Genomic DNA, 26,014 nt, shown 5'->3' on the forward strand with positions numbered 1-26,014 from the left:
TTGGAAAAAAAAATTACTTTTTGACGATATATATATATATATATATATATCATTTTATACAATAACAGCCTGCTCCTTAATGCATATCTAAACCCAAAACAAAAAATATAATATGCTGCAACAACCTACAAGTCCTTAGATGTGGTGGCTGCATTAGTTTTACTTTCTTTCTTTATTTTTTATTTCAGGCTTCTCTTCCTTTATTGTAATACACAGGTGCATGTCAAAAAATTGTAATATTATTATTATACACGATTTATATAATTTATATATATATATTATTTTTTATTTTATATATATATATATATATATATATATATATATATATATATATATATATATATATATATATATATCTCGTGTATAATAATAATCTAATTATTTGACATGCACCTGTGTATTACAATAAAGGAAGAAAAGCCTGAAATAAAAAATAAAGAAAGAAAAAAAGAAAAAAAAAGAAAATCAAATGCAGCCACCACATCTAAGGACTTGTAGATTGCAGTATATTACATTTTTGTTTTTGGTTTAGATAAGGCATTAAGGAGCAGGCCGTTGGATAATGCTTTCATGCAAGATATGAAACACTAGTTGTGTTGACTTTCCCCGGCAGCTCTTAGGAGAGCAATAAGCGTGAATTTACCTTTTTCCTTTGAAGCCCAGCGGGCAGGTACAGTTGGCTCCCCAGATTCCATCTCTACATTTGCCTCCATTAAGACATGTTACGTTAATACCGCACCGTGCAGGGGGGTAAGGCCACCTGATGGGAGAGAAGTATATAGAGAAGTGCATTGTGTGTGATACAAAACAACAAAAATCCCAAAAGTGATCTACATTTGGGGGTTTGATTTATTAAAACTGGAGAGCGTAGAATCTGGTGCATCTGTGCGTGGTAGCCAATCAGATTCTAACTTCAGCTTGTTCAATTAACCACCCGGGAAGTTTACCTCCCTTAATGACAAGGCCATTTTATGCGATACGGCACTGCATTACTTTAAAGTGAGGTGGCCCTAAAAAAAAAAAAAAAAAAAAATTTAAAAAGTCAGCAGCTACAAATACTGCAGCTGCTGACTTTTAATAATCGGACACTTACCTGTCCCAGGGTCCAGCGATGCGGGCGAACGAAGCCCCCCCTAGTTCCCCTCTCCACTCATTCATACTGTGCACGTCGTCATTCGTACTGTGGGCACCCGGCTGTGGCTACACAGCCGGGCACCCACTGTGAATGCGCGAGCGGCGCAGGGCGCTGTGATACGCCGCACAGTCATCTGGGACACGTGACAGGTCCCAGATGACTGTGCGGCGCGAGGGGAAGTGATGTCATCAGCCTGGGCAAGGAAGAAGGCAGACTACGAGGGACTCCCTAGCAACAGGTATTTAGAGGTGAGTAAAAAAATAATTTTTCCAACAATTTTTTTTTTTTTTTTTTAAGAAATTAAACACTTTTTTTTTTTTTTGGTGGCAACACCACTTTAACTAGTGTAAGGACCGAACCTATTTTTCAGACTTGGAGTTTAAATACATTTTTTATTTATTTTTTGCTAGAAAATTACTTAGAACCCCCAATATATATATATTTTTTTCTTTCAGATACCCTAGAGAAAAAAAATGGCAGTCATTGCATTACTTTATCTGACACCATATTTGCGCAGTGTTCTTACAAGCATAATTTTTTGTGGAAAAAATACACTTTTTTGAATTAAAAAAATAACACAAACGTAAAGTTAGCCCAATTTTTTTTTTTTATATTGTGAAAGATAATTTTATGCCGAGTAAATTGATACCCAACATGTCACGCGTCAAAATTGCGCATGGAATGGCCCTTAAAAATCTCCATAGGTGCCGTTAAAAAAATTTCTATGGGTTATCAGTTTGGAGTTACAGAGGAGGTCTAGGGCTAGAATTATTGTTGTCGCTCTACCGATTGTGGCGATACCAAACACGTGTGGTTTGAACACAGTTTTAATATGCGGGTGCAACTTACGTATGCGGTCGCTTCTGCGCGCGAACTCAGCGTGCGAACTCAACTTTTTTTTTAACTTTTTGGGGTTTTTACACTGTCCTTTTAAAAACATTTTTTTTGTGTCACTTTTATTCACTTTTATTCCTAATACCTGTAAACATCCCTTGTAATAGAAAAAAAGCACAACAGGACTTCTTTAATGTGCGATCTGGGTTCAAAAACACCTCACATCCCATATTTACACTTAAATGCATAAAAAAAAAAAAATAATAAATGTATTTTTTTTGCAAAAAATAAATAAATGTCATTTTTTTGCAAAAAATAAATAAATGTCTTTTTTTTGCAAAAAATAAATAAAAGTCTTTTTTTTTTGCAAACAATAAATAAATAAATGTCTTTTTTTTGCAAAAAATTTTTAAAATTTCCCCTTTAAAGTGGTTGTAAACCCTTACAAACCACTTTAACCTACAGGTAAGCCTAGATTAAGGCTTACCTGTAGGTCCAAGAAATATCTCCCAAACCTATACGGTTTAGGAGATATTTTCCCGAAGACGGGCACCGCTGGCGCGCAGGCGCACTGAGTGTGGCATCCTTGATAACGAAGATGCCGCGCAATGCCGCGCGTCTAGGCTCCCGTGCGCATGCGCGGGAGTGACGTCATCGCGGTTTCGCCGAATGACAGCGGCGGAGCTGCGAGACCCACCGAGAAGATGGATGCGGCGGACTACAGGGGACAGCGGTGACATCGCTGGCTCCTGTGTCAGGTAAGTGACACATAATGGGCTACTGTGGAAAAGGACGCCATAATCTCTGCCACTACTGACAGTTCTGGTAAGCGGCGGGAGGCCCTTTCCCACTTCCCCCCCAACCCCGATAAAAGTGATCTTGCGGCGAATATGCCCCAGAGACCACTTTTATCTGAAAGAGGACCGCCCGCTGTTGAAGAAAATACCAGGGGGTTATGGCAGCCTATATCAAAGTACCGACGTACGATGACGGCGGGCGGTCCTCAAGTGGTTAACTGGACAATTGCGCGGTCGTGCAACGTTGTACCCAAATAAAATTTATTGCGTTTTTTTTCCCCCTACAATTAGAGCTTTCTTTTGGTAGTATTTGATCACCTCTGCACTTTTTTATTTTTGCGCTATGAACAAAAAAAGAGTGACAATTAAAAAAAAAAAAACACATTATTTTTTACTTTTTGCTATAAAACATATCCAATAAAAAAATTAATTAAAATGTAATTAAAATTAAATTAAAATTAATTAAAATTTTTAAAAATCGAATTTCTTCATCAATTTAAGCCAATATAATATTTTTGGTAAAAAAAAAAAAATCTCAATAAGCATCTATTGATTGGTTTGCTTAAAACTTATTGCGTCTACATGAGATATATTTATTTAATTCTTCTTTTGTTTTTGTTTACATAGGCAGACCGCCATTCTGCCTCTCCTCAGAACCATTGGCGTGTCCTGTCGGTCTTGGCGTCTGCTGGACACCGCATCCGCCAGACACACCGATTGGCTCCTGCTGTGTCCAATCCCAGCGGTAGCGGTTTGCCGGTGGGTGCGCGTACACATGCCCCAGACCCAGTGCATGAAATCATGTACAGGTAGGCGATTTCACGTGGGGGGGGGGGGACGCCCTGCCAAAGTATATCTGCGAAGAGCGGTCCTTAACAGGTTAAGCTTTGGCAATATTAACGGGAATCTGGTTTCTATGCAGATCTGCACCAGATTTTGCATTCTCCAGTTTTGGTAAATCAAAGCCATAGTTTGAATGAGTAGCTTTTTTTACAGGTATATAGAAGGCAACTGTTGTGTGATTTATGGAAGTATTATAAGACACTTACTGGCAGTAATCTCCGCTATAGGTAGCTGGGCATCGGCAGGTGTAGTTATTCAAGCCATCTAAGCAGGTCCCTCCATTCAGACACTGATGTCGCTGGCAGTCATCCACATTGCTCTCGCAGTTTTTACCAGTGTACCCGAGGAAGCAGTCGCATCGATAACTGGCCTCCAGGTCCATGCACAGGCCATGAATGCAAGGCTTGGATTTGCAGTCATCAATATTTGCTTCACATCGTGGTCCCTCCCATCCTTCTGCACACGCACAGCTAAATAAATTAAAGTCATCCTGACATGTTCCACCATGGAGGCATTGAGCCCCCGAACAAACATCAGCTCCTCTACAACCCAAGTTTGGCGGATCTTGGCTTTTCCTAGCAAAGTGCTGAGGAAACTTCTGGTCTGCAAATGGAATGTAAAAACCTCCTATAGAAACTTGTCCAAGGCATCCGGTGTAATTCTCAGCCAGGACAATGGGTACATCTTCAGTCAGGAAGCTCAGACTACCGGCGCTTCCTAGAGTCCTAATATCTTCATTATCGAAATGGATTATCCATTGAGGAGGCACATTTGTAGAGTCCTTCATCTTTACCAGAACCCTGTGCCATAAGGCATCAGAGACCTTTATTTTACCATTATAAATGACTTTCTCCACACTATTTCCACTTTGTATGTTGACATGCAGTTGGCCCTCATGAATGATGATGGAAATATGGTCCGAATCTTTGGAGGCCTGGAGCAGAACAGCATTTTCATCTCTGGTTCTGAAATCCAGCGACACTGATCTAAGCTGTATATCTGATGAAATGTTGAAAGTGAAGACCACCGAGTTCTGTTCTTCAAAGGTTGCGTTGACTAGGCCTACAAATACAACATACATGATGTCAGGAGACCTCAGTGTGCATCTCATACACAGCATATATTGACCATTAAGGGGTACAAAGGGGTAGAAATCTGTGAAAGCTATTCCTTAAGTAGGGATGAGCTGAACTGCCCTGAGTTCCGTTCAAGGGGAGTTTGGCAAACGTTAAAGAGGTTCAGATGTAGAACACCATTGAAATCAATGGGAGCATTGGAATAGAAGAACATAGAGTTCTGATCTTCAAAGACTACGTTGACTAGGCCTACAAATTCAACATATATGACACCAGGGGACCTCAGAGTAGATCTCATACATAGACTGACCATTAGGGGTATAAAGGTGTAGAAATCTGCATAAGCTATTCCTTCCAGATCTTCTCCCTTAGTGGGATGTTGCCTCCCCTCCACCCAGTGTCGGGACAAGGTAATTTAGTGCCCAGGACAAACATGCCAAACTACCACCCAACCCTTCCAGATCTTCACCCTTTTAGCACCCCCCCAGTACAAATCTTCTCCCCCCCATCCCCCTGCCAACACAGAAAAAAAGTGGATCACAGCAGGACAATGCTGGATCTGAAGGAAATGACTAATTCCTTCAAATAACATGCCTATGGGGTGTCCTAATCGTGCCCGTGATAAGTATGCATCTCTATAATATGAAGAAAGCGTCAGAATAAAAAAAACTAATTCTCAATGGACCCAGCGCAGATGACCAATCCAAATGCTACTCCTCACCGAAACTATATAAGGGAAGGGGCAGCGATAGTGTTGATATCAATGACCAAATACGGCCATTGCCATATTAAGTCAACATCATTGCTCAAATATGGCCAGTGACCATATGTGGGCAGTGATGCAATCGCCAATACTGCCCCTTCGCTTACACAGCTTGGGATTTCTGACCATGCAAGTCAAATGCGATGGTGCAGTTCGGCGTTGCTAGGGGCAAGGTGGGTGCTAACACCCACTGCTTCCCTAGTAACTTTTGACAGTGGGGAGATCACATATATAGAAGCGGTAAACTTACTGGCCATTGACCATATTTGGGCAGTGATATCTTCGCCATCACTGCCCCTTTGCTTACTGGCCATGTAAGTCAATAGTGATGTTGACATTAGGGGTTGCTAGGTGCACGGCGGGTGCTAGCACCCACCGCTTCCTTAGTAACTATTGACAGTGGGGAGCTGTCATATGTAAAAGAGGTAAAATTACTGGCCAGTGACCATATCTGGGCAGTGATGTAATCATCATTACTGCCCCTTTGCTTACATGGCTGGGGATTTCTGGCCACACAAGTTAATCATGGGGTTGCTAGGGGCATGGCAGGTGCTAGCACCCACTGCTTCCTTAGTAACTATTGACAGTGGGGTGGTGTCATATATAGAAGCGGTAGAACTACTGGCCAGTGACCATGTTTGGGCAGTGATGTAATTTCCATCACTACCCCTTTGCTTACATGGCTGGGGATTTCTGGCCATGTAAGTCAATGGTGATGGTGGCGTTAAGGGTTGCTAGGGGCACGGCAGGCACTAGCACCCACCGCTTCCTTAGTAACTATTGACAGTTGGGAACGGTCATATATAGAAGCGGTAGAATTACTGCTTCTATATATGATTTCCAGATCCCTCCAAACAGCGAATAAAAAAGTCCAGACGTTCGTCTGACTGCCCAAACAGTCAAAGTTTTGTTTGAACCTCCTGTAGGGTTTGGACCAAACCGTTGGCCCATCCCTATCCGCAAATAATAAATAATAACATACTACAAGGATGTATGATACAACACAGAACCATATTGAATGTTCCATACATGTGTATCCTCCAGGGATGTCTTGACACACGTTGTCTGCTGGACATGGTCTTCGATGGCACCACACAGGCTCTTCACATGTTACCCCGGTGAAGTTGGCCGAACAAGTGCAGGTGAATTCATTCCAGGTCACAGCACAAGTGCCATCATTCTTGCATGGGTGAGACTACAAAAAAAAAAAAAGGGTTTAACATATTGAGGAATATACAACCTAAAATTATAAAAAAGTATGGAAGTTTAAAAGCCAACAGCTTTTTATTGGTTGAACTAGATGGACTTGTGTCTTTTTTCAACCTGACTAATTATGCAACAGCATAAGCACATGATACTTGTATTTATTTATTGTATCTATTACTTTGTTTGCCGTTGAGTGGGATTGATCCTAAAAAGGAATATTTCAGACAAATTGTTTGGGTTTGTATCTCATGTATATTCAAAAGACCAAACACCAGCAAAGGAACCCGATTTACGTGGTCCAACGCAGTGAAAAAACCAAAAGAGCCAAAACATGGTAGAGACCAGGGGCGGACTGACCATTGAGCCACTCGGGCACTGCCCGAGGGCCCCATGCCACTAGGGGGCCCCGTCAGGGTTGCCAGCCTCAGTAAAACCGGGGACAGTATGTAAAAATGTGTGTTTCTTTTTACATGTGTCTCTGAAATGTCCCTTACCGACATACTTTTGGTCTAAAAATCCAGAGATTATAGCTGTCCCACCTCTCCAGTACCTTCTCAGCCAATAGAAACATGTCTGTGTATACTGTGTGTACATGTATATGCATACTGTGTGATCGTATACTGTGTGTGTTTGTGTATACTGTGTGGCCCCATAATCTCTGATTGTCTGGGGGCCCCATGAGTTGTCAGTCCGCCCCTGGTAGAGACAAAACAAACACATGGCCCAATGTTGAAGGGTGAATTCGGAAGGTCAGATCTCAGCAGCCCTCTTCCACCTTTAAGAAAAGGTACATTCATTCAAAGACAGTGAGGTGCACATTTTGGCTTGCAACCGGGATGAAAGATCCTATGTCACCAATGCCAATGTGCCAATGATGGGGCACTATTCCTCCCACTGACACCAATGATGGAGCACTATTCCTCCCACTGTCACCAACAACGGGGCACTATTCTTCCCACTGTCACCAACAACTGGGCACTATTTCTTCCACGGACACCAATGATAGGGCGCTATTCCTCCCACTGACACCAATGATAGGGCACTTTTCCCCCCACTGAGAACAATGATAAGGCACTATTCCCCCCACTGACACCAATTATGGGGCACTATTCCTCCCACTGTCACCAACAATGGGGCACTATTCTTCCCACTGTCACCAACAGCGGGGCACTATTCCTCCCACTGACACCAATGATGGGGCCCTATTCCTCCCACTGACACCAATGGGGCACTATTTCTCCCATTGACACCAATGATGGGGCACTATTCCTCCCACTGTCACCAACAATGGGGCACTATTTTTTCCACAGACACCAACAATTAGGCACTATTCCTTCCACTGACACCAATGATGGGGCACTATTCCTCCCACTGACAACAATGATGGGGCACTATTCCTCCCACTGACACTAATGATGGGGCACTATTCCCCCACTGACACCAATGATTAGGCTCTATTCCTTCCACCGACACCAACAATGGGGCACAATTCCTCCCACTGACACTAATCATGAAGCACTATTCCTACAACTGTCACCAACAACTGGGCACTATTCCTCCCACTGATACCAACGATTAGGCACTATTCCTTCCACTGACACCAACGATGGGACACCATTCTTCCTACTGACACCAACGATGGAGCACTATTACTTCCACTGACACCAATGATGGGGCACTATTACTTCCACTGACACCAATGACGGGGCCTATTGAAAAGAATGATGGAACACAATTCCTTCCATTGACACCAATGATAGGGCACTATTTCTCCCACTGATACCAACAATGGGGCACTATTCCTCCCACTAACACCAATGATGGGGCACTATTCCGCTCACTGACACCAATGATGGGGCTCTGTTCCTTCCACAGATACCAACAATGGGGCACTATTCCTCGCATTAATGACAATGGTGGGGTTAGAGGTCGACCGATATGGGTTTTTCTCTGGCCGTTGCCGATACCGATATTTAGAAATCACCACGGCCAATGGCCGATATATGATGACGATTTTTTTGGGCCCATATGTTAGGCCGATTATTTATTTATTTTTTCCCCTTCATCTCATAAAAGCTAACAGTTAGACACCTTTCCCACTGGGGCGTTTTTCAGGCGCTTTAAAATAGCGCCTGTAAAGTGCCTGCAAAACGGTTCCCCTGCAGTCTGTGTGGAAGCCCCGAGTGCTTTCACACTGAGGAGATGCGCTGGCAGGACGTTAAAAAAAAGTCCTGCAAGCAGCATCTTTCAAGTGGTGTATACCGCTCCTCCACCACTCCTGCCCATTGAAATGAATGGGCACCGTTGCCAAAGCACCTGCAATGCGATTTGGCAGTGGCGCTTCACAGGCACATTTAACCCCTTCCTGGGCCGCTAGCTGGATTATAAGTGCCCCGCTAAAATGACGGTAAAGCACCGCTAAAACTGGCAGCGTTTTACCGTCAACGCCTGCTCGCTCCAGTGTGAAAGCAGCCTTAAGTGATACAGAAAATTTCTTACATTTATTAAACAAAACAAACATCCAAACAGTTCACTTGTATGTATAATTTAGAATGAAATATATATATATATATATATATATATATATATATATATATATATATATAAACATTTTTTTTTTATATATATATATATATATTACACAACAACAAGTAATCAAAACTTTTGGATGAAAAAAATGGGCTAACTTTACTGTTATTTTTTTTAAATCTGTGTATTTTTTCCCAAAAAATTGAGGTTGAAAGACCGCTGCACAAATACCGTGTGACATAAAATATTGCAACAACCGCTATTTTATTCCCTAGGATCTCTGCTAAAAAATATATATATAAGTTTTGGGGGTTCTAAGTGAATTTCTAGCAGAAAATACAGGATTTTTATTTGTAAGCATCAAGTGTCAAAAAAGATTTAGTCTTTAAATGGTTAAACTGAGAACTGTACACACTGAGTTGAGTTCATTCATTCAAGTGTAAACATTGTATCTTTTTGATCTTTTCTTGGCAGACTGCCCAGAGAGGAGACAAGTCACTTCACTCAAGTCTCCAGGCAACTTGCACTGACTTCTATTACTGAAGTCATTTGCAAGTCCTGCTGAATATATCATCCGCCTTTTTTAACAGCACAATCGGCCAATGCCGATTAATTAAAAAACTGCAAATATCGACCGATATATCGGCCGACCTCTAGGTGGGGTATAGTTTACTTTTCTTGACTTTTCTTTACTTTTCTTTTCTACTCACACTGGCCATAGTCTGGCCCCCTCAAAGTCTAAAGATCAGTAAACTGGCCCTTTGTTTAGAAATCTTGGAGACCCCTGCTTTAGAGGATAGAAAAAATAAGTACTCGCCTTTTCTCTAAATTCCATGGAGCAGGGGGTGACATCGACTTCCCACAAGGTCCTGGGAATGCTGAGTACTCCAAATCCAGCAAGACCCGAAGCCCAGTGATAGGAACATCTTAGTGAGATTTTGAGTACTCTGCACATCCTACATGGATGACGTCACCTAAGTTCCATGGAAAGAAGTTGGGGAATGGGTAGTATACTCACATTTTCTTTTCCAGTGGTTATGCAAAAAGGGGGGGGGGGGGATAAATGTAAACAGAATTTCATCCCAACTTCTCTAGAACCACCCACATGCACCCACAATATATAATATAGACAATATATAAAGGTCTAAAAGTCTACATCAGCCTTTCTCAACCTTATCAACACAGAGGAACCCTTGAAATAGTTCTCCAGTCTTGGGGAATCCCTTCTAAAAAATTTGAAATCTGCAACTCATGATACATTAGGGTGATGGTTAATGGGAAGAATGGTCCTTACACTTGTGGTCATTGGGAAGAATTACCTCCTTACAGATAGCTAAAAAGATCAATGGTGTCGGTGGGAACTTATACGAGAGGTAGAAATGGCCCAATGCTGAAGGAACCCCTAGCAACCTCTGGAGGAACCCTAGAGTTCCACAGAACCCTGGTTGAGAATCACTGGTCTATATTGTATCAATACTCACTTTACATGTATCATCGGAAACACAATCCTTTGTAACATTGCTGATGGTAGGAATAGATGCAAAGTTTTCATTATCCATTGGGAACATCTCTAGACGATTGTCATTGATTCTTACATCCTGTAAACATCCTTTGAAATATCCCCCCCACTGATCAATATTCCCACCTGGGGGCATTCCCCCAACAAGAACCGTGTCTCCTGCTGACAGTGATATTGGCGGCAGCTGGTCCAGGTCTTCCTTGTTCTTCAGGCCACTGACGGAGACCAGACCTTCCTTGACCGATATATTGATCATGTGCTTCTTGCCATTGCTAACATATTCTCTTGATGCCATTTTTATTGACATTGCGCTAATATGAATGTATCCAGATTTCAGGTGAGCTGTAAGGCTGTTCGTGCTTCCATTACCGATCTGCAACAAAAGGCCGTCCTGTTTGAGAGTCCTGATGAAAGCTGACACATTGAATGAATCTCCGATGTCCTGGGTGATGGCAAAGCTGGCATAGCTGGGCACCATCTCATGGAAGAAAGTAGCAGATGTATATTCTATGAAAAGGTAAAATAAAATATTTTATTATCTTGAAGAAGAGGAGATCGGAAATAATTGTTTACAAGGAGAATTTTTTTTTTGATAGACAAGAGGAAATTACAGATTTATAGAGATCAAATATGATAACAACAGGTGGCAGATGGATGGATCTACTTTTGCCAACTTAGGCCTCATGCACACGAGACGCAGGTGAAAACTCTGCTCAAAAAAAGCGTTTTCCTGCGTTTGCATGCCACGTTTAGCTGTGTTTAGCTGAGTTTGTGTTTATAAGCGTTTATAAAGATAACATCATGTAGAGCCTCCCCAAGCTTTCAAAGCATGTTTTTTTTAACTATTTCTGCTATTTTGATCAGAGTGAGCAGCAGCAGCATAGAGAGCAGTTGTACACTTGCATTTGCCTCTCTTTCTGTGGTATATATTTTGAAATGGATCCCATATTGAATATATGTCAGGAAATGCTCCTGATGTTGCTCTTGATGAGACAGCAACGTCGTCGCAAATTTAGTGAGAGGTCCAGAGTCAGAGCTCGTCGATACTGGACCCATCCATTGATGGGACAGCGAATGTCCGTTGGATATTTCACAAACATGTATGTGCAGCTGCGTACCTACCCCAACAAGTTTTTTTAATTTTAGCCAGATGTCCATTGTCACATTTGATCTGCTCTTAGAAAAAGTACGACCTGGTCTGACATTCATGGACACCAATATGAGAAACAGTGTGTCACCAGAGGAACGTCTGTTGGTAACGATCAGGTATGTGTATATATTTATAAAATATATTTATCTATAGATGTACAGATACATTTTTTTCTCTGTCCTTTATTTAAAAAAAAATAATGTCTATTTATAGCAAATTATCAATTTTTTTTAAATATCTAAAATTTTCCATTATTTCTAATATAAAACAATATTAAAACAGTTATTTTTTTTAATCTTAATATATTTTTTTATTCATTTTTTCTAGTTTCAAATTGTTTTATTTAAAAGCAAATCTATGTTAATTAATTCGATTTTTTATAATTGTTTTAAATTTATTTGGCCAATTTTTTAATATATTTTTATCGTGAAATATGTATTGATTAATATATTTTAATTCTTTGCTGCTGTATATAGTAGTATAATATTTTTTAATGCCTTATTAAAATATTCAGAATCCTAAACCTAACCATTCATCCTAACCCTACCCCTAACCCTAAACAATAACCCTAACACTAACCACTAACCCTAACACTAACCCTACCCCTAACCCTAACAGCTAACCCTATCCCTTACACTAACCCTAACCCTAAACAACCCTAACCCTAACCCTAATCCAACCCTTAATCCTAAACAATAACCCTAACGGATAACCACTTACCATAACACCCAACCCTAATGACCAAATTACATTGCTGCAGATGGTCACAGTTGACTTTGAGGCCATGTATCTCTGATGCAGAAAAGTGCATGACATTTTGCGACCTGACTTTCTCAGGGTCTCTTAGTGATAGGAACCTCAAATTTGTTGTAGTGCTAGTTCCACAGTATCTGCATACCAAATTTGGGGTTCCTGGCAATAGGTGGCCCCAAGATATGGGCCCCAAAGTCGGGTCGCAAAATGCCATTCTCAGATCATATTTCTGAGTTTTCAGGTCCAAAAAATTGGGTTCCTTTAAAAACGCTTATAAACACAAACGCGGCTAAACACAGGTGCCGCGTTTGGCTGCGTTTTGCATCTGAAATGTGGAAATTTTTGCGTCTGAACCCATTTTTTTGCTTCTGGAAAAACGAGGTTAAACGCAACTGCATAAAAACGGCCAAAAACTAGACTGTGTGCATGGACACATAGGATAACATTGAATGAGTTCAGGGGCAGTTGAAAAAAGTGTCCATCTGAACACGCGTTTAACAGCCTCTCGTGTGCATGAGGCCTTAAAGTGAGCTTAAAAAGTAAACATTTGCTACATTATACGGAACATCTAGAAGCAGTAAAATGGTTGTAAATCTCTGAAATGAAAAATGAACAAAGCATATCTTATATTTTGCACTTGCCTCTACTCAAAGCACCTAATGTGATTTCTGTCTGCTCTCTCATTCCTGTGCTACCTGCATAAGTCCCTTCTCAATGTCTATGCCAGTGGTCTCCAAACCGTGGCCCTTTGCTTGCCTGTATCCGGCCCTTAAAGTCATTATTCCTGCCAATGACACCAACAATGGTGCACTATTCCTCAGTCTGACCCCAATGATGGGCTATAATTCCTTCCACTGACACCAAAGGATGGGACACGATTCCTCCCACTGACACCAACTATTTCTCCCCCTAACACCAAACATTAGGCATGGTTTACTCCCGCTGTCCAAAGGCCAGCCCCCCTGAAGTCTGAAGGACAGTAAAGTGGCCCTTTCTTTAGAAAGTTTGGAGACCCTTGGGTCTATGCCAACAGAAGAATCCCGAGAGATGGGCCTACCCTCTCCAGCATGCCGCAGGTGATCGAGGGTCTCAGCTATGCATGTTTCCTTATGAGACTGTATAGAAAGGAGGCATGTCCATTCCCTCCACTCAGGTCTCAGATTACACCAGTGGTCTCCAAACCATGGCCCTTGGGGCCAGATGTGGTACCGTATATACTCGAGTATAAGCCGAGATTTTCAGCCTCTTTTTTGAGGCTGAAAGTGCCCCCCTCGGCTTATACTCGAGTCATCGCCGTCTGTCTGCCCGAACAGCGTGTCGAGCAGACAGACAGCGGCCATTCTAACTTTCAAAAGCCGCGCCTCCCTGTCTGTGATAGGCGGAACACAATTTCCCAGCAGTCTGTGTTCCGCCTATCACGGACATCCGCTCATCCTCATACTATGGACGAGGATCAGAGGATGTCCGTGATAGGCGGAACACAGACTGCTGGGAAATTGTGTTCCGCCTATCACAGACAGGGAGGCGCGGCATTTGAACAGGGGAATGGGCGCCGACGAAGAGCGGTGATCCTGGGACGGGACCGGACGGAGGCTCGGCTCGGCTCGGGACGGGACGGGACCGGACGGAGTCTCGGGACGGGACGGGACCGGACGGAGTCTCGGGACGGGACGGGACCGGACGGAGGCTCGGGACGGGACGGGACCGGACGGAGGCTCGGGACCGGACGGAGGCTCGGGACACAGGTAGGCTGGACACACAAGGCCACACACACACATTATGTGCCATCTGCATACTTTGATCACTACCACACCTGTTTGGCAAGTGCTGCTGACATTCCTACTTCCTCCAGTTCCACAGTCCACTGCCTTAATGTCCCAGGAACTCTCAACTTCATGCATCCTCCCCCTATGCAATGCTTTATTTGCATGTTCTCTCTTTTAGGGAATGTAGAAAATGTACACACACACACACACACACACACACACACACACACACACACACACACACACACACACACGGATGGACACACACACACACATGGATGGACACACACACACACAGGGATGGATGGATGGATGGACACACACACACACAGGGATGGATGGACACACACACACACAGGGATGGATGGATGGATGGACACACACACACAGGGATGGACAGGCATATCTCACCCTCGGCTTATACACGAGTCAATAGGTTTCCCAGTTTTTTGGGGGTAAATTGGGGGCCTCGGCTTATACTCGGGTCGGCCTATACTCGAGTATATACGGTACTTTGCCAGTTTTTTTTCTTTAAAAATAACAAACATGTAGTGGTTTTGCACAGAGCAGTCCAGATCCTCCTCTTCTCGGGTCCCTCACTGGCACTCCTGGCCCCTCTCTCTTGCTAAGTGCCCTTAGCAAGAGAGAGGGGCCAGGAGTGCCAGTGAGGGACCCGAGAAGAGGAGGATCTGGACTGCTCTGTGCAAAACCACTACATGTTTGTTATTTTTAAATAAAAAAAACTGAAACTTTAGTATCACTTTCAGGCTAACTGTCAAGCCGCTGCTCCTTGTGCCCTGTGCCTATTCAGACACGGAGCCGCGGTTCAGCCCCTTCCCCTCTCTCCTCATTGGCTCACTGACTTTGACACCTATGGAAGCCAATGGCACTAGGCTTCTGTCTCAGCCTATGAGGGGGGAGAGTCCTGGGCAGCCGAGACACTCCAACATCGCTGGATCAAGATGGGCTCAGGAAAGTATTAGGTGGGCTGAGGGGAGCTGATGCATACAGAAGGTTTTGTATATTAATTCAGAGAATGCATTAAGATTAAAAAAAAACTTCTGTCTTTATGACCACTTTAACTGCAAGCTACTCCTTATATGGGGACAGATGGGGTCCCTTGTCTGTGCTTGTAGTCCCCAGCACAGTGACTGCACTGTCACTGATAGCTCCAGGTCCCTGTTTGCAATCAGCAGCCAGTGGGGTTGTAAATTCCCAATTTAGCTAAAAAAAAAAAAAAATATGTCTTCTCTTATTTCCCAAGCAATCATACTCCTTTCTCATATACAAACAGTATTGCAACCGAAAGAAGCTATTCCATACTCCATTCTCCAACTCCTGCTCCTACCGCTTTTATTACACTATATGGCCAAACATTTGTGGACACCCGAACATCACAAAAGTCTGTGGACACCTGATCATCACAAAAGTTTGTGGACACCCGAACATCACAAACGTTTGTGGACACCTCAACACCACACCTCTATGAGTTTGGATATCCTATGCTAGAACTATGGGCATTTATATGGAGTTGCGCCCCCCCCCCCCCCCACCACCACCACTTTGTTTGCAGCTTTAACAGCCTTCACCACTCTAGGAAGCCTTGCCACAAGGTTTTAGGATGTATCTGCAGGAATGTTTATGTCCACTTTGTGAAGTATGTTGGATTAGAAGACCTGACTCACAATCCAATTCTCCCCAAAGGTGTTCAGTAAAACTGAGGTCAGGGCTCTGAGTAGGTCACTTGGGTTCCTCTACACAAAACCCAGTAGGATTTGTGTACCTAAACTCAATAGTTCGGAGGGGTGTCCCCATAATTTTGGTCATCTATCAAGAGTCTGTTTATGAATGACAAAAAAAGTGTACATACTGTACCATACATGTTTTCTATATTGCATTATTATTTATATCCTGCAATTTGCAAAACATAGTCCTCATAAACATTTTGATAGCTATATTACTTAAATGTAGGGCATAGCATACATTATAGGACATAAAGAAAAATCATTTACTTACCTTGCAAGCAGGTTGGACCTGTGTATGGTCTGACGCAGTCGCATTTATATCTGGTCCACAGGTCAATGCATGGTGATTCATGATGACACGGGTTGGGATCACACCAATCTGTTTTGTTACATCCGAGCTCCATATCAAAAGAGCTTCCTTGCCTTATATTCTGTGGCAGTAAGGTCTTCAAGTCAATTGTGAGATCTTGCATACAACCAGTGAAGTTTTTTCTGCTCACTGTGTTGTTCAGCAGAGAGCTGTGAGCAAGTCCACCAATGTACACAGTAGCAAATGATTCAGGGAGTCGAAAATCATGGCCATCGCCAAGAGCTTGAGTTATGGAACAAGAACCATTAGTACAACCATCATGATGAACAATCAGCTCCAGAGTAGAATTCAAACTAACCCATGCTTCGTGCCAACGACCATCATCAACTCGGTGCTCGTCGATGACCAGGCGAGAGGAAGAGTTCTGGTTTTGAAATAAAACTTGTAGAAATCCTTTATAAAGCTCAAGCATTAGGTAGCTGTCTTCATCCCCCCGATAAAGGAGGATCATGTTTGGTAAAGTTGTCCTAAACCTCACAGTCATATGGGCGCTGTCTTCTTGAATGCTCCTCTTGCTTCTGTTTGAGGCATTTAGATCATAAATAATATACCCGCTGGAAGTGAAAGAAAAGGTGGTGGCAACAAAGCAGTGCTCTCCATAGAACCCTGGCTGACACGTGCAGGTATAACCATGGACCTCCTGCTCGTATGTTGGGATGCACAGGGCATCATTTTGGCAACTGTGATTCAAACACCCCTGCAGCACCACAGAGCAGTTTTTACCACCCCATGTAATACCATCAAGCCCTGGATGAGGGCATCTACAGGCATAGTCAGCAACTCCATCCAGACAAGTGGCACTGTTCTGGCAAGGGTTATTTTCACATTCATCAACATTTACAGCACATAAGACACCTAAACAAAGAAAAAGAAAACAAAATTACTCACAATTTTTACTGTATGGGAAGAACTGCGAGCACAAACTTCAAAAACTATACCCAACATAGAAGACTCATGTAAAATATTGGCCTTAGCACTCAGCACTTAGACTCAAATATCTCTCCCTTATTAAAGGGTTTGTATAGCCATGAATCTAATTTACCTCCAAACCTCTCATCCCCTCTAGTTTAGGGGCCTCCAAACTGTTCAGTATGAGGGCCACATTGTATATTTTACAGATATTTGTGGGCCAAAAAAAAAATATATATATATTGATAAATGAATTAATAGTATTTAAATAAATGAATAAACACACTCCCAGAAATAACTTCACACAAAATCCCCCATCACATCAGAAGTCCCTCATCAGACCAGAAGTTCCCCTTCACATCAGAAGTGAGTTATTACACAAAATGTCTCCCCTTCAGCTCAGAAGCCACTCATAATACCAGATGTTCTCCCTTCATAAGAAGTCCCTTATCACAACAGAAGTCCCTCATAACACCAGAGGTCCCCCCATTCACATCAGAAGTGCCCCCTTCACATTCAAAGTCCACCTTCATATCGGAAATTTCTCATTACACCAGAAGTCCCTCATTACATCCAAAATCCGCTTCACATCAGAAGTTCCTCATAACACCAGAAGTCCCCCTTCATAAGAATTCCCTTATCACAACAGAAGTCCCCCTTCACATCAGAAGTTCCTCATAACACCAGAAGTCCCTCGTAATATGCAAAGTCCTTAAAAAAACCGGAGTTTCGCACAACTTTAGTACTTGGTCTGAAACAAAAGACCACCCCTTGTTTTTGGAAATACTATTTTTTTTCTAACCTTAGTAGTAAAAAGGTGAACTTCTGTCCCAGCCTCGCCGTGGTGAGGTATGTTATTTCCTCTTCTTGCTCTGCCCCTCCTCCTTCACCCCCCCCCCCCCCCACAGAGTTTGTAGCTGCTGAATTTAAAAAAAAACTTTTTGAGGGTGGAACTCTGCTTTAATAACACCAAACGTCCCTCCTTCATATCAGAAGTCCCCCATAACACGAGAAGGTCTCCCCCCCTTTATGTCTGCATTGCCCCTTCATCTTAGAAGTCCCTCATCACACCAGAAGTCCCCCCCTTCACATCAGAAGTCAATTACACCAGAAGTTTCCCCTTCACATCAGAAGTCACTCAAAACACCAAATATTCTCCCTTCATAAGAAGTTCCTCATAACACCAGAGGTCCTCCCATTCATATCAGAAGTCCCTAATGACACCAGAAGTCCCCCCCACCCTTCACATCAAAAGTCCCCCTTCATATCATAAATTGCTCATAACATCAGAAGCCCTCCATTATATCTGAAATCCCCCTTCACATAAGAAGTCCCTCATAACACCAGAAGTCCCCCCATAATATACAAAGTCCTTAATAAGACCAGAAGTCCCTCATAACACCAGAGCCCCACCCCCTCCCCTTTCACAGCTGCATTCCCCCTTCATCTTAGAAGTCCCTCATCACAGCAGAAGTCCCTCATAACATCCAAAGGCCACATTCACATCAGAAGTGTCTCATAACACCAGAAGTCCCTTCTTCAAATCAGAAGTCCACCACAATACGAGAAGCCCCCCCCCCCCCCTTACGTCCGCATTCCCCCTTCATCTTAGAAGTTCCTCATCACACCAGAAGTCCCCCCTTCACATCTGAAGTAAATTACACCAGAAGTCCCCCCTTCACATCAGAAGTCCCTCATAACACCAGAAGTCCCCCCCGTAATATCCAAAGTCCTTAATAACACCAGAAGCCCCCTCCTTCACATCTGGATTCCCCCTTCAACTTAGAAGTCCCTCATCACACCAGAAGTCCCCACTTCACATCAGAAATCCCTCATAACATCCAAAGTCCACCTAAACTGCTCAAAACATCAGAAGTCACCCATTATATCTGAAATCCCCCTTCACATCAGAAGTCCCTCATAACACCAGAAGTACCACCTGTAATATACAAAGTCCTTAATAACACCAGAAGTCCATCATAACACCAGAACCCCCCCCCACCCCTTTTCACATCCGCATTCCCCGTTCATCTTAGCCCTTGTACACACGATCGGAGATTCCATCGGAATGTGTCTGATCGGAGCGTGTTGTCGGAGATTCCGACGGAATATGTCCGATCGGAGCGTTTTGTCGGATATTCCGACTGTGTGTGGTCTGCATCGGACTGTTTCCGTCGGAATATCCGTCGGACCAAATTTTCAAACTTGCTGGAAATATTTTCTGACAAAATGCTCAGATCTGACATATTCCGATCATGTGTAGAGAATTCCGATCGGACAAAGTGCCACGCATGCTCAGATCAAATTCCTACATCAAAGCTATTGGCTACTAGCCTGAAGATTTTCCGACAACTTTGTCCGACCGTGTGTATGCAACAGTTTCGGACAAGATCTGTCGGACAAAATCCGACGGATTTGGTTGTCGGAATCTCCGACCGTGTGTACAAGGGTTTAGAATTCCCTCATCACACAATAAGTCCCCACTTCACATCAAAAATCCCTCATAACATCCAAAGTTCACCTTCACATCAGAAGTCTCTCATAACACCAGAAGTCCCCTATCGAATCCGAAGTACCCCCTTCACATCAGATGTCCCTTATGCCGCGTACACACGATCAAACTATCCGGCGGAAAGACAATCCGCCCGTGTGTGGGCTCAGACTGACTTTTTTTTACCCAAAAGTCCAGTGGACTTAGAAAGTAGTTTTGACTCAAAATTTGTCCGCCGAACAATACGGCCGTCTGTGTGCTAGTCAGCCGTACTTTTGAAACGAACGGACTTTTCCCGCATGGGGGCTCCCGGATTCCGATAAGCCCCCCCGCCCGCAGACCCCGACAACCAACGGACAGGGTTGTCGGGAAGAGGCCTTAGTCCTCATCAACATGGGGACAAGGTGCTTTGGGGTGGGGGGGCGCGCGGCCCCACCTTCCTCAAAGCACCCCCCCATATTGAGGGCACGTGGCCTGGTACAGCTCGGGGGGGGGTCGCTCGCTCGTCCCCACCCCCTTTCCTGACCGGCCGGGTTACGTGCTCGGATAACCGTCTGATATGGACCTTGGGGGGACCCCCACGCCGTTTTTTTGGGTGTAGGGCTTCCCCTTTAAGTCCATACCAGGCGACGGGGGCCAGCAACGTGTCAATCTCGCCGCCAAAGGCGGCGACATTGACTTCTTTCGCTAGTCCCGGCTACCTGGAGCCACGCTCAAAATGAGCGGACTTCCTCCGTGTGTGGGCAAGTCCATTCATTTCAAAAGTACGGCGGATAGTCTGGCGGACCTAGTCTGCCAGAAAAGTCCCATGTGTGGGCAGGTCCACTCGTTCGGACAGTCCGGCGGACTTTACGGCGGTTTGTCCGCCAGACTAAGTCTGCTGGATAGTCTGATCGTGTGTACGCGGCATAAGAACACCAGAAGTCCTTCATAACAACACAAGTCCTTCATAATACAAGTCCCCCTGTCACATCAGAAATCTGCCCCCACTCTTCACTAAGGAATGGCTAGGCTTATCCAGCACTGCAGGATCCCAGTCCCCATGCAGTAGCCCAGGCTGCGTAGCCTACAGGGTGTAACCCCCTGGTACCCAACCTGTAACTCTAAAGCCACGTACACACGTAGCCGTCTGTCCGACGTACTTAGTCTGGCGGACGTCTGCCAAACTGTCCGTCGGAATTTTCGAACGGGCTACTTGCCCACACACGGCACTTTTTCAGCGGACTAATACGGCGTACTAAGTCCGCCGTACTAAGTCCGCCGTATTTTCGAAATGAACGGACTCGCCCACACACGCGGAGGAAAGTCTCCAGGTAGGCGGGGCCCGCGAAGGAGACGTCGCTGGCCCCGCCGCCTGGTATGGACTTAAAGGGGAACCCCCAACGCCGAAAAAAATTGGCGTGGAGGTCCTCCCAAGTCCAGAGGTCCCCCCAAGAAGAAGAAGAACGGAAGGCGGCAGCGGCGACAGAAGACAGGGCCACCGCCTGTAAAAGAGCTATAAGAAGGCGCGGTGGCCCGGCAGAAGAACCGAAGAGGGGGGACAAGACCCCCGAAGTCGGGAGAAGAGGCCGGTGGCGAGGAAGAAAGCCGGACTCCTCCGCTAGCAAAAGAGCTACAAGAAGATAGCGGAGGAGTCCGGCGAGAAGACCCCCGAAGACGGAAGACCCCTGGAGCTGTACAATAAAGTATTTTATCTCGTGTGTTGTGTTTTTTTTTGTACTTTTATTTTACAGGTGAATGGGTAGGGGTACATTGTACCCCTTATTCATTCACATAGGGTGGGGGGCCGGTATCCGGGGCCCCCTTATTAAAGGGGGCTCCCGGATTCCGATAAGCCCCCCGCCCGCAGACCCCGACAACCAACGGCCAGGGTTGTCGGGAAGAGGCCCTTGTCCTCATCAACATGGGGACAAGGTGCTTTGGGGTGGGGGGGGCGCGCCGCCCCCCCCTTCCCCAAGGCACCCCCCATGTTGAGGGCACGCGGCCTGGTACGGCTAAGTGGTACGCTCGCCCCCCTTTCCTGGCCGGCCGGGTAGCGTGCTCGGACAAGGGTCTGTTGTGGACTTGGGGGGGACCCCACGCCGATTTTTTTCGGCGTTGGGGTTCCCCTTTAAGTCCATACCAGGCGGCGGGGCCAGCGACGTCTCCTTCGTGGGCCCCGCCTACCTGGAGACCCGCTCGAAATGAGCGGACTTTTCTCCGGGCGGGAAAAGTCCGCTCATTTCAAAACTACGGCGGACTGGCATACACACGGCCGGATTGTCCGCCGAAATGCGAGTACGGCGGGCAGATTGTTGTGCAAACCGAAATTCTAAGTCCGCCGTACTGTCGGGTCAAAAAAGTATGCCGGAGGCTACACACGGGGGGATTGTTTGGCGGACTTGAGTTTGCCGGACTTTTCCACCGGATTGTTTGATCGTGTGTACGCGGCATAAGTTGATGACCTGTAGACCTTAAAGCATCATTTATTGAAGATATCGGATTACTGATGTTTGGTGCATGCAATTTTAGGCTTTGGCATGTTGGGTGTCTATTTCCTCAGCACAACCTCACCTTGTATATTTTATCAAAAATGGGTAATATATTGCGATAGTCTCTGCCAGAATGTTTGTGTTTTTATGTTTCATGAACCATTTCACTAATATTGTGTGACATATAAAAAGTGGAACTATCGCCATTTTATTTTCTAGGGTGTCTTCTTTCAGAAAATAAAGAATGTTTGGGGGTTTTTTAAGTAATCTTCAGGCCTAAAATTATTTTTCTTTAAATGTCTGTAAAACACACAAAAGTGGCTTTAGCAGTGAAAGAGTTAAAGCATCTCACAGTCTTCTGTCCTATACTGAATGTGGCCCTTTTAGCTTTAGCTTAGTTGACCACCACTATTGTAACCCAATAGACATGCAATAGGCCCCTCTTCTACACTATGGATGGGTCTTCTACATCATGGATACTCAAAATATAAACATTTCTTCGGGGCGGTGAAGGATATTAAGCGATGATACATTCTTCTGTCCTCGTTTTCCACTCTGTCAGCCTATCTTTCCCTAAGCAAAGGGCTTTACACTCCCGTCTTGTACAGATTACCCTAATAATCCGCTAATCATGACATGTGGCAGATGAATTGGGGGTTTAAACTGATCTGTGAGCCGGAACAAACAATGGAAGTGAAGCACGCCAGGCGGAAAACACGCGGTCTGCATTTACTGTATCAATCTCATTACGACATGTACATGGGGGGGTTGGGGGGAGTTCGCTGACACCGGTGTTTGGTTCATTTCCTTCAGATCCAGGCCGGCAATAGAGAAACTCTACACAAACAAAAAATTAATCCAACTTTAATGAAACTCTGAGTTATCCAGAGTAGAGTAATAACTGGGGTTCTAGACATAATCAGTAGCTGGCCTTATACCTGGAGGGAACAAAAGCTCTGAGACACTCTCTTATAGCCGATATACTGTATAGTGCAAGGCCCTGCCTCTGTGAAAATCGTTGTAGAAAGGACATCAGGTTCTCCGGAGTATCGATAATGAGAGGAGAAAACTGTTTTTAGTGCATTCCCTGGATTTTGTTTTTCTCCCCGACTGGGCTCCGGAGTTTGGAGCTTTTGTAGGGAAGAAATCTCCATCCCAGTGTCCAGGTCTTGCTGAAGACTAGCAGGGTGTGGGTTCAGGTGCACACAGATCTTACAGATACAGACTAAACTCACCTCTTCTGGACAGCATCTTCTCCCCGGTTGGCGACTGGGGAGAAGATTCTGGGGAGCCTAGGATAAGGGCTGTGTGCACCTGGACCCACACCCCGATGGTCTAAAGCAGGGGTAGGCAACCTCAGAACTCCAGCTGTGGTGAAACTACAAATCCCATCATGCCTCTGCCTCTAGGAGTCATGCCTGTGATTGTAAGGGTCTTGCAATGTCCCATGGGACTTGTAGTTTCAAAACAGCTGGAGGGCAGAGGTTGCCTACCCCTGGTCTACAGGGAAACCAGGGCACTAGGCTGGAGATTATGTGGTGCTATGGCAAGGAAGAAATCACCAACCCAGTGTCCAGGTCTCCCTGAAGACTGTCAAGGTTTGTGTCCAGGTGCACAATCTTCAGGTCTTGCCTTCTGTAGATTTTGGTATTCCCAGATTGGGCTCTGGAGTTTGTAGATTTTGAAGTGCTTTGGGAGGGGAGAAATGTCCAATCAAGTGTCCAGGTCTCGCTAAAGACCAGCAGGATCTGGGTCCAGGTGCACACAACACTTATGCCGCGTACACACGACCGGACTTTCCGGCAAACTGGGTCCAGCGGCCTTCCCAAGTTTACGTGGTGACGTAAATGGAGCAAAAAAAAAAGTTCAATAGCCAATAGCTGCCCTTGCGTCATATTTGGTCTGTCGGACCAGCACACAGACGAACGGTTTTCAAGATTTTTAGCGTGTCGGAATTGAGTCCATCAGATAGATTTGAAACATGTTCTATTTCTAGGTCCGTCTGATTTTTTTCACCAAAAAAATTATCAGATTAGCCCACACACAATCGGATTGTCCGGACCTAGTCTGCCAAAAAGTGCGGTCATGTGTACGCGGCATTACAGATACCAACTTAACTTGCCTCTTCTCACCATAGTCTTTTCCCTGGTTGGTGACTAGGGAGAAGAAGCAGGTGAGCCTATTATAATCAGGGAAACCTGGGCACTAGGTTGGAGATTTCTATCCTGCCAAAGCACTTACAAATCTCCAAACTCTGGAGCCCAGTCTGGGAATACCAAAATCTAAACAAAACAAGAAAGGAAGGTGCACTGACCTAGTGCATTACCATAAAAAATCTTTATTCAGAACAGAACAAATAGCAAAATGGCTACTCACAAACGAGTATTGATAAAAGGCATGATCAATACAAATGGATCCATCGCACCAAACATCGACACATCCATTGCTTGTTTTGGCTCTGAAATAAGGGGTTCTCCCCCGAAACGCGTCAGCCGTTTACAGCCGTTTACGTTGGGGTATTCATCAATCAATCTACCTGACATCAGATCTGGATGTGTCGATGTTTGGTGCAATGGATTCCTTTCTTGTTTTGTTTTTCCAGTATTTGAATACCCAATATTCTAAGGAGGGCTGCAAGACCTTTTGACACGACCATCTTAAACTGTCGGTATCACACTTTGAAGACCGGGACACCAGAGCGCAGGAGAAGTTGTCTTTTTCTAATACCAAAATCTAGACATGGCAAGACCTGAACACTGTGCACCTGGACCCACACCCTGATGGTCTTCAGGAAGATGTGGACACTGGGTTGGAGATTATGAGGTGCTTTGACAGGGAAGAAATCTCCAACCCAGTGTCCAGGTCACCCTGAAAACCATGAGCTATGACCGCAGTAAAGGTGCTGTTCAAAGCAACATATAATGCCATAACCCCTCAACTTTTTAAGGGGCACCTTTTAGCACAAAGTACGAGAGCAAAGGAAGCGTCCCTAGCCATAGCTCCGCTCCATAAATGACGTACAGGTGGGACAGTGAAATTACTCTCCTTGCGCTCATTTTTTTTCTGGTTATGGTAAAATAAATGAATTTGTTGCTGAGGAGGCCGGATATGATATGAGCTCAGCAATACTGAAATCACCATCAGTGTCAGACTAGTCTATCCTTTATTATAAACTGGACAGGGCAGTTAAAAAAGAATGTTCCCCTCCAAGCTCCTCATATATTAATATATTATGATTTGCCTCCCCCAACTTTTCCTTTTCATGTTGGTTTAGGAGTAAAAACACGCAGGAATGCAGAAAATTCTTCCTCGCTCCGCAGAGCCTGAGCTGAATATTTCTTAGGTTAAACACAATGCAATGAGTTGTACCAGCCTGTACCAGCCCCTCCCCCATATACAGACCCAGACCCCCCCCCATATGCAGCATACAGAAAGACCCACCATGTAGATGACAGCTGGGATCTCTGTACCTTCTGTTTAGCCTATTCACTAAATATGTTGAAAATTTTATTTCATGTTTTATACTATGCAAAAAAAAAAAAAAGTTATAGCAAATGTGGCTAAAATATATCTATAATATAAACATTATAGTAATATAAAATAGATCTCCCTTTCCTTCTTTATATTATAGTCATATAATATAGTAACTACAATATA

General features: G+C 44.3%; 1 protein-coding gene across 2 annotated transcripts in view; it reads right to left on the reverse strand.

Annotated features, from left to right (window-relative positions):
• LOC143960348 (protein crumbs homolog 1-like) overlaps positions 1 to 26,014 on the reverse strand; it is a 194,849-nt gene that overhangs the window by 71,421 nt on the left and 97,414 nt on the right. For both annotated transcript variants that reach the window (XM_077468986.1, XM_077468894.1), the window contains exons 7-11: positions 16,388 to 17,341; positions 10,665 to 11,209; positions 6,478 to 6,643; positions 3,816 to 4,671; positions 644 to 760 (exon numbers count right to left, since the gene is read on the reverse strand). In XM_077468986.1, the coding sequence (XP_077325112.1) occupies positions 644 to 760; positions 3,816 to 4,671; positions 6,478 to 6,643; positions 10,665 to 11,209; positions 16,388 to 17,341 (2,638 nt within the window). The remainder of the gene's footprint in view (positions 1 to 643; positions 761 to 3,815; positions 4,672 to 6,477; positions 6,644 to 10,664; positions 11,210 to 16,387; positions 17,342 to 26,014) is intronic.

Source organism: Lithobates pipiens, unplaced genomic scaffold (genome assembly GCF_037356315.1).
Source record: "Lithobates pipiens isolate NorthernLeopardFrog02 unplaced genomic scaffold, aLitPip1_a1.2 Scaffold_1, whole genome shotgun sequence".
In the NCBI taxonomy this organism is placed as follows: Eukaryota; Metazoa; Chordata; class Amphibia; order Anura; family Ranidae; genus Lithobates; species Lithobates pipiens.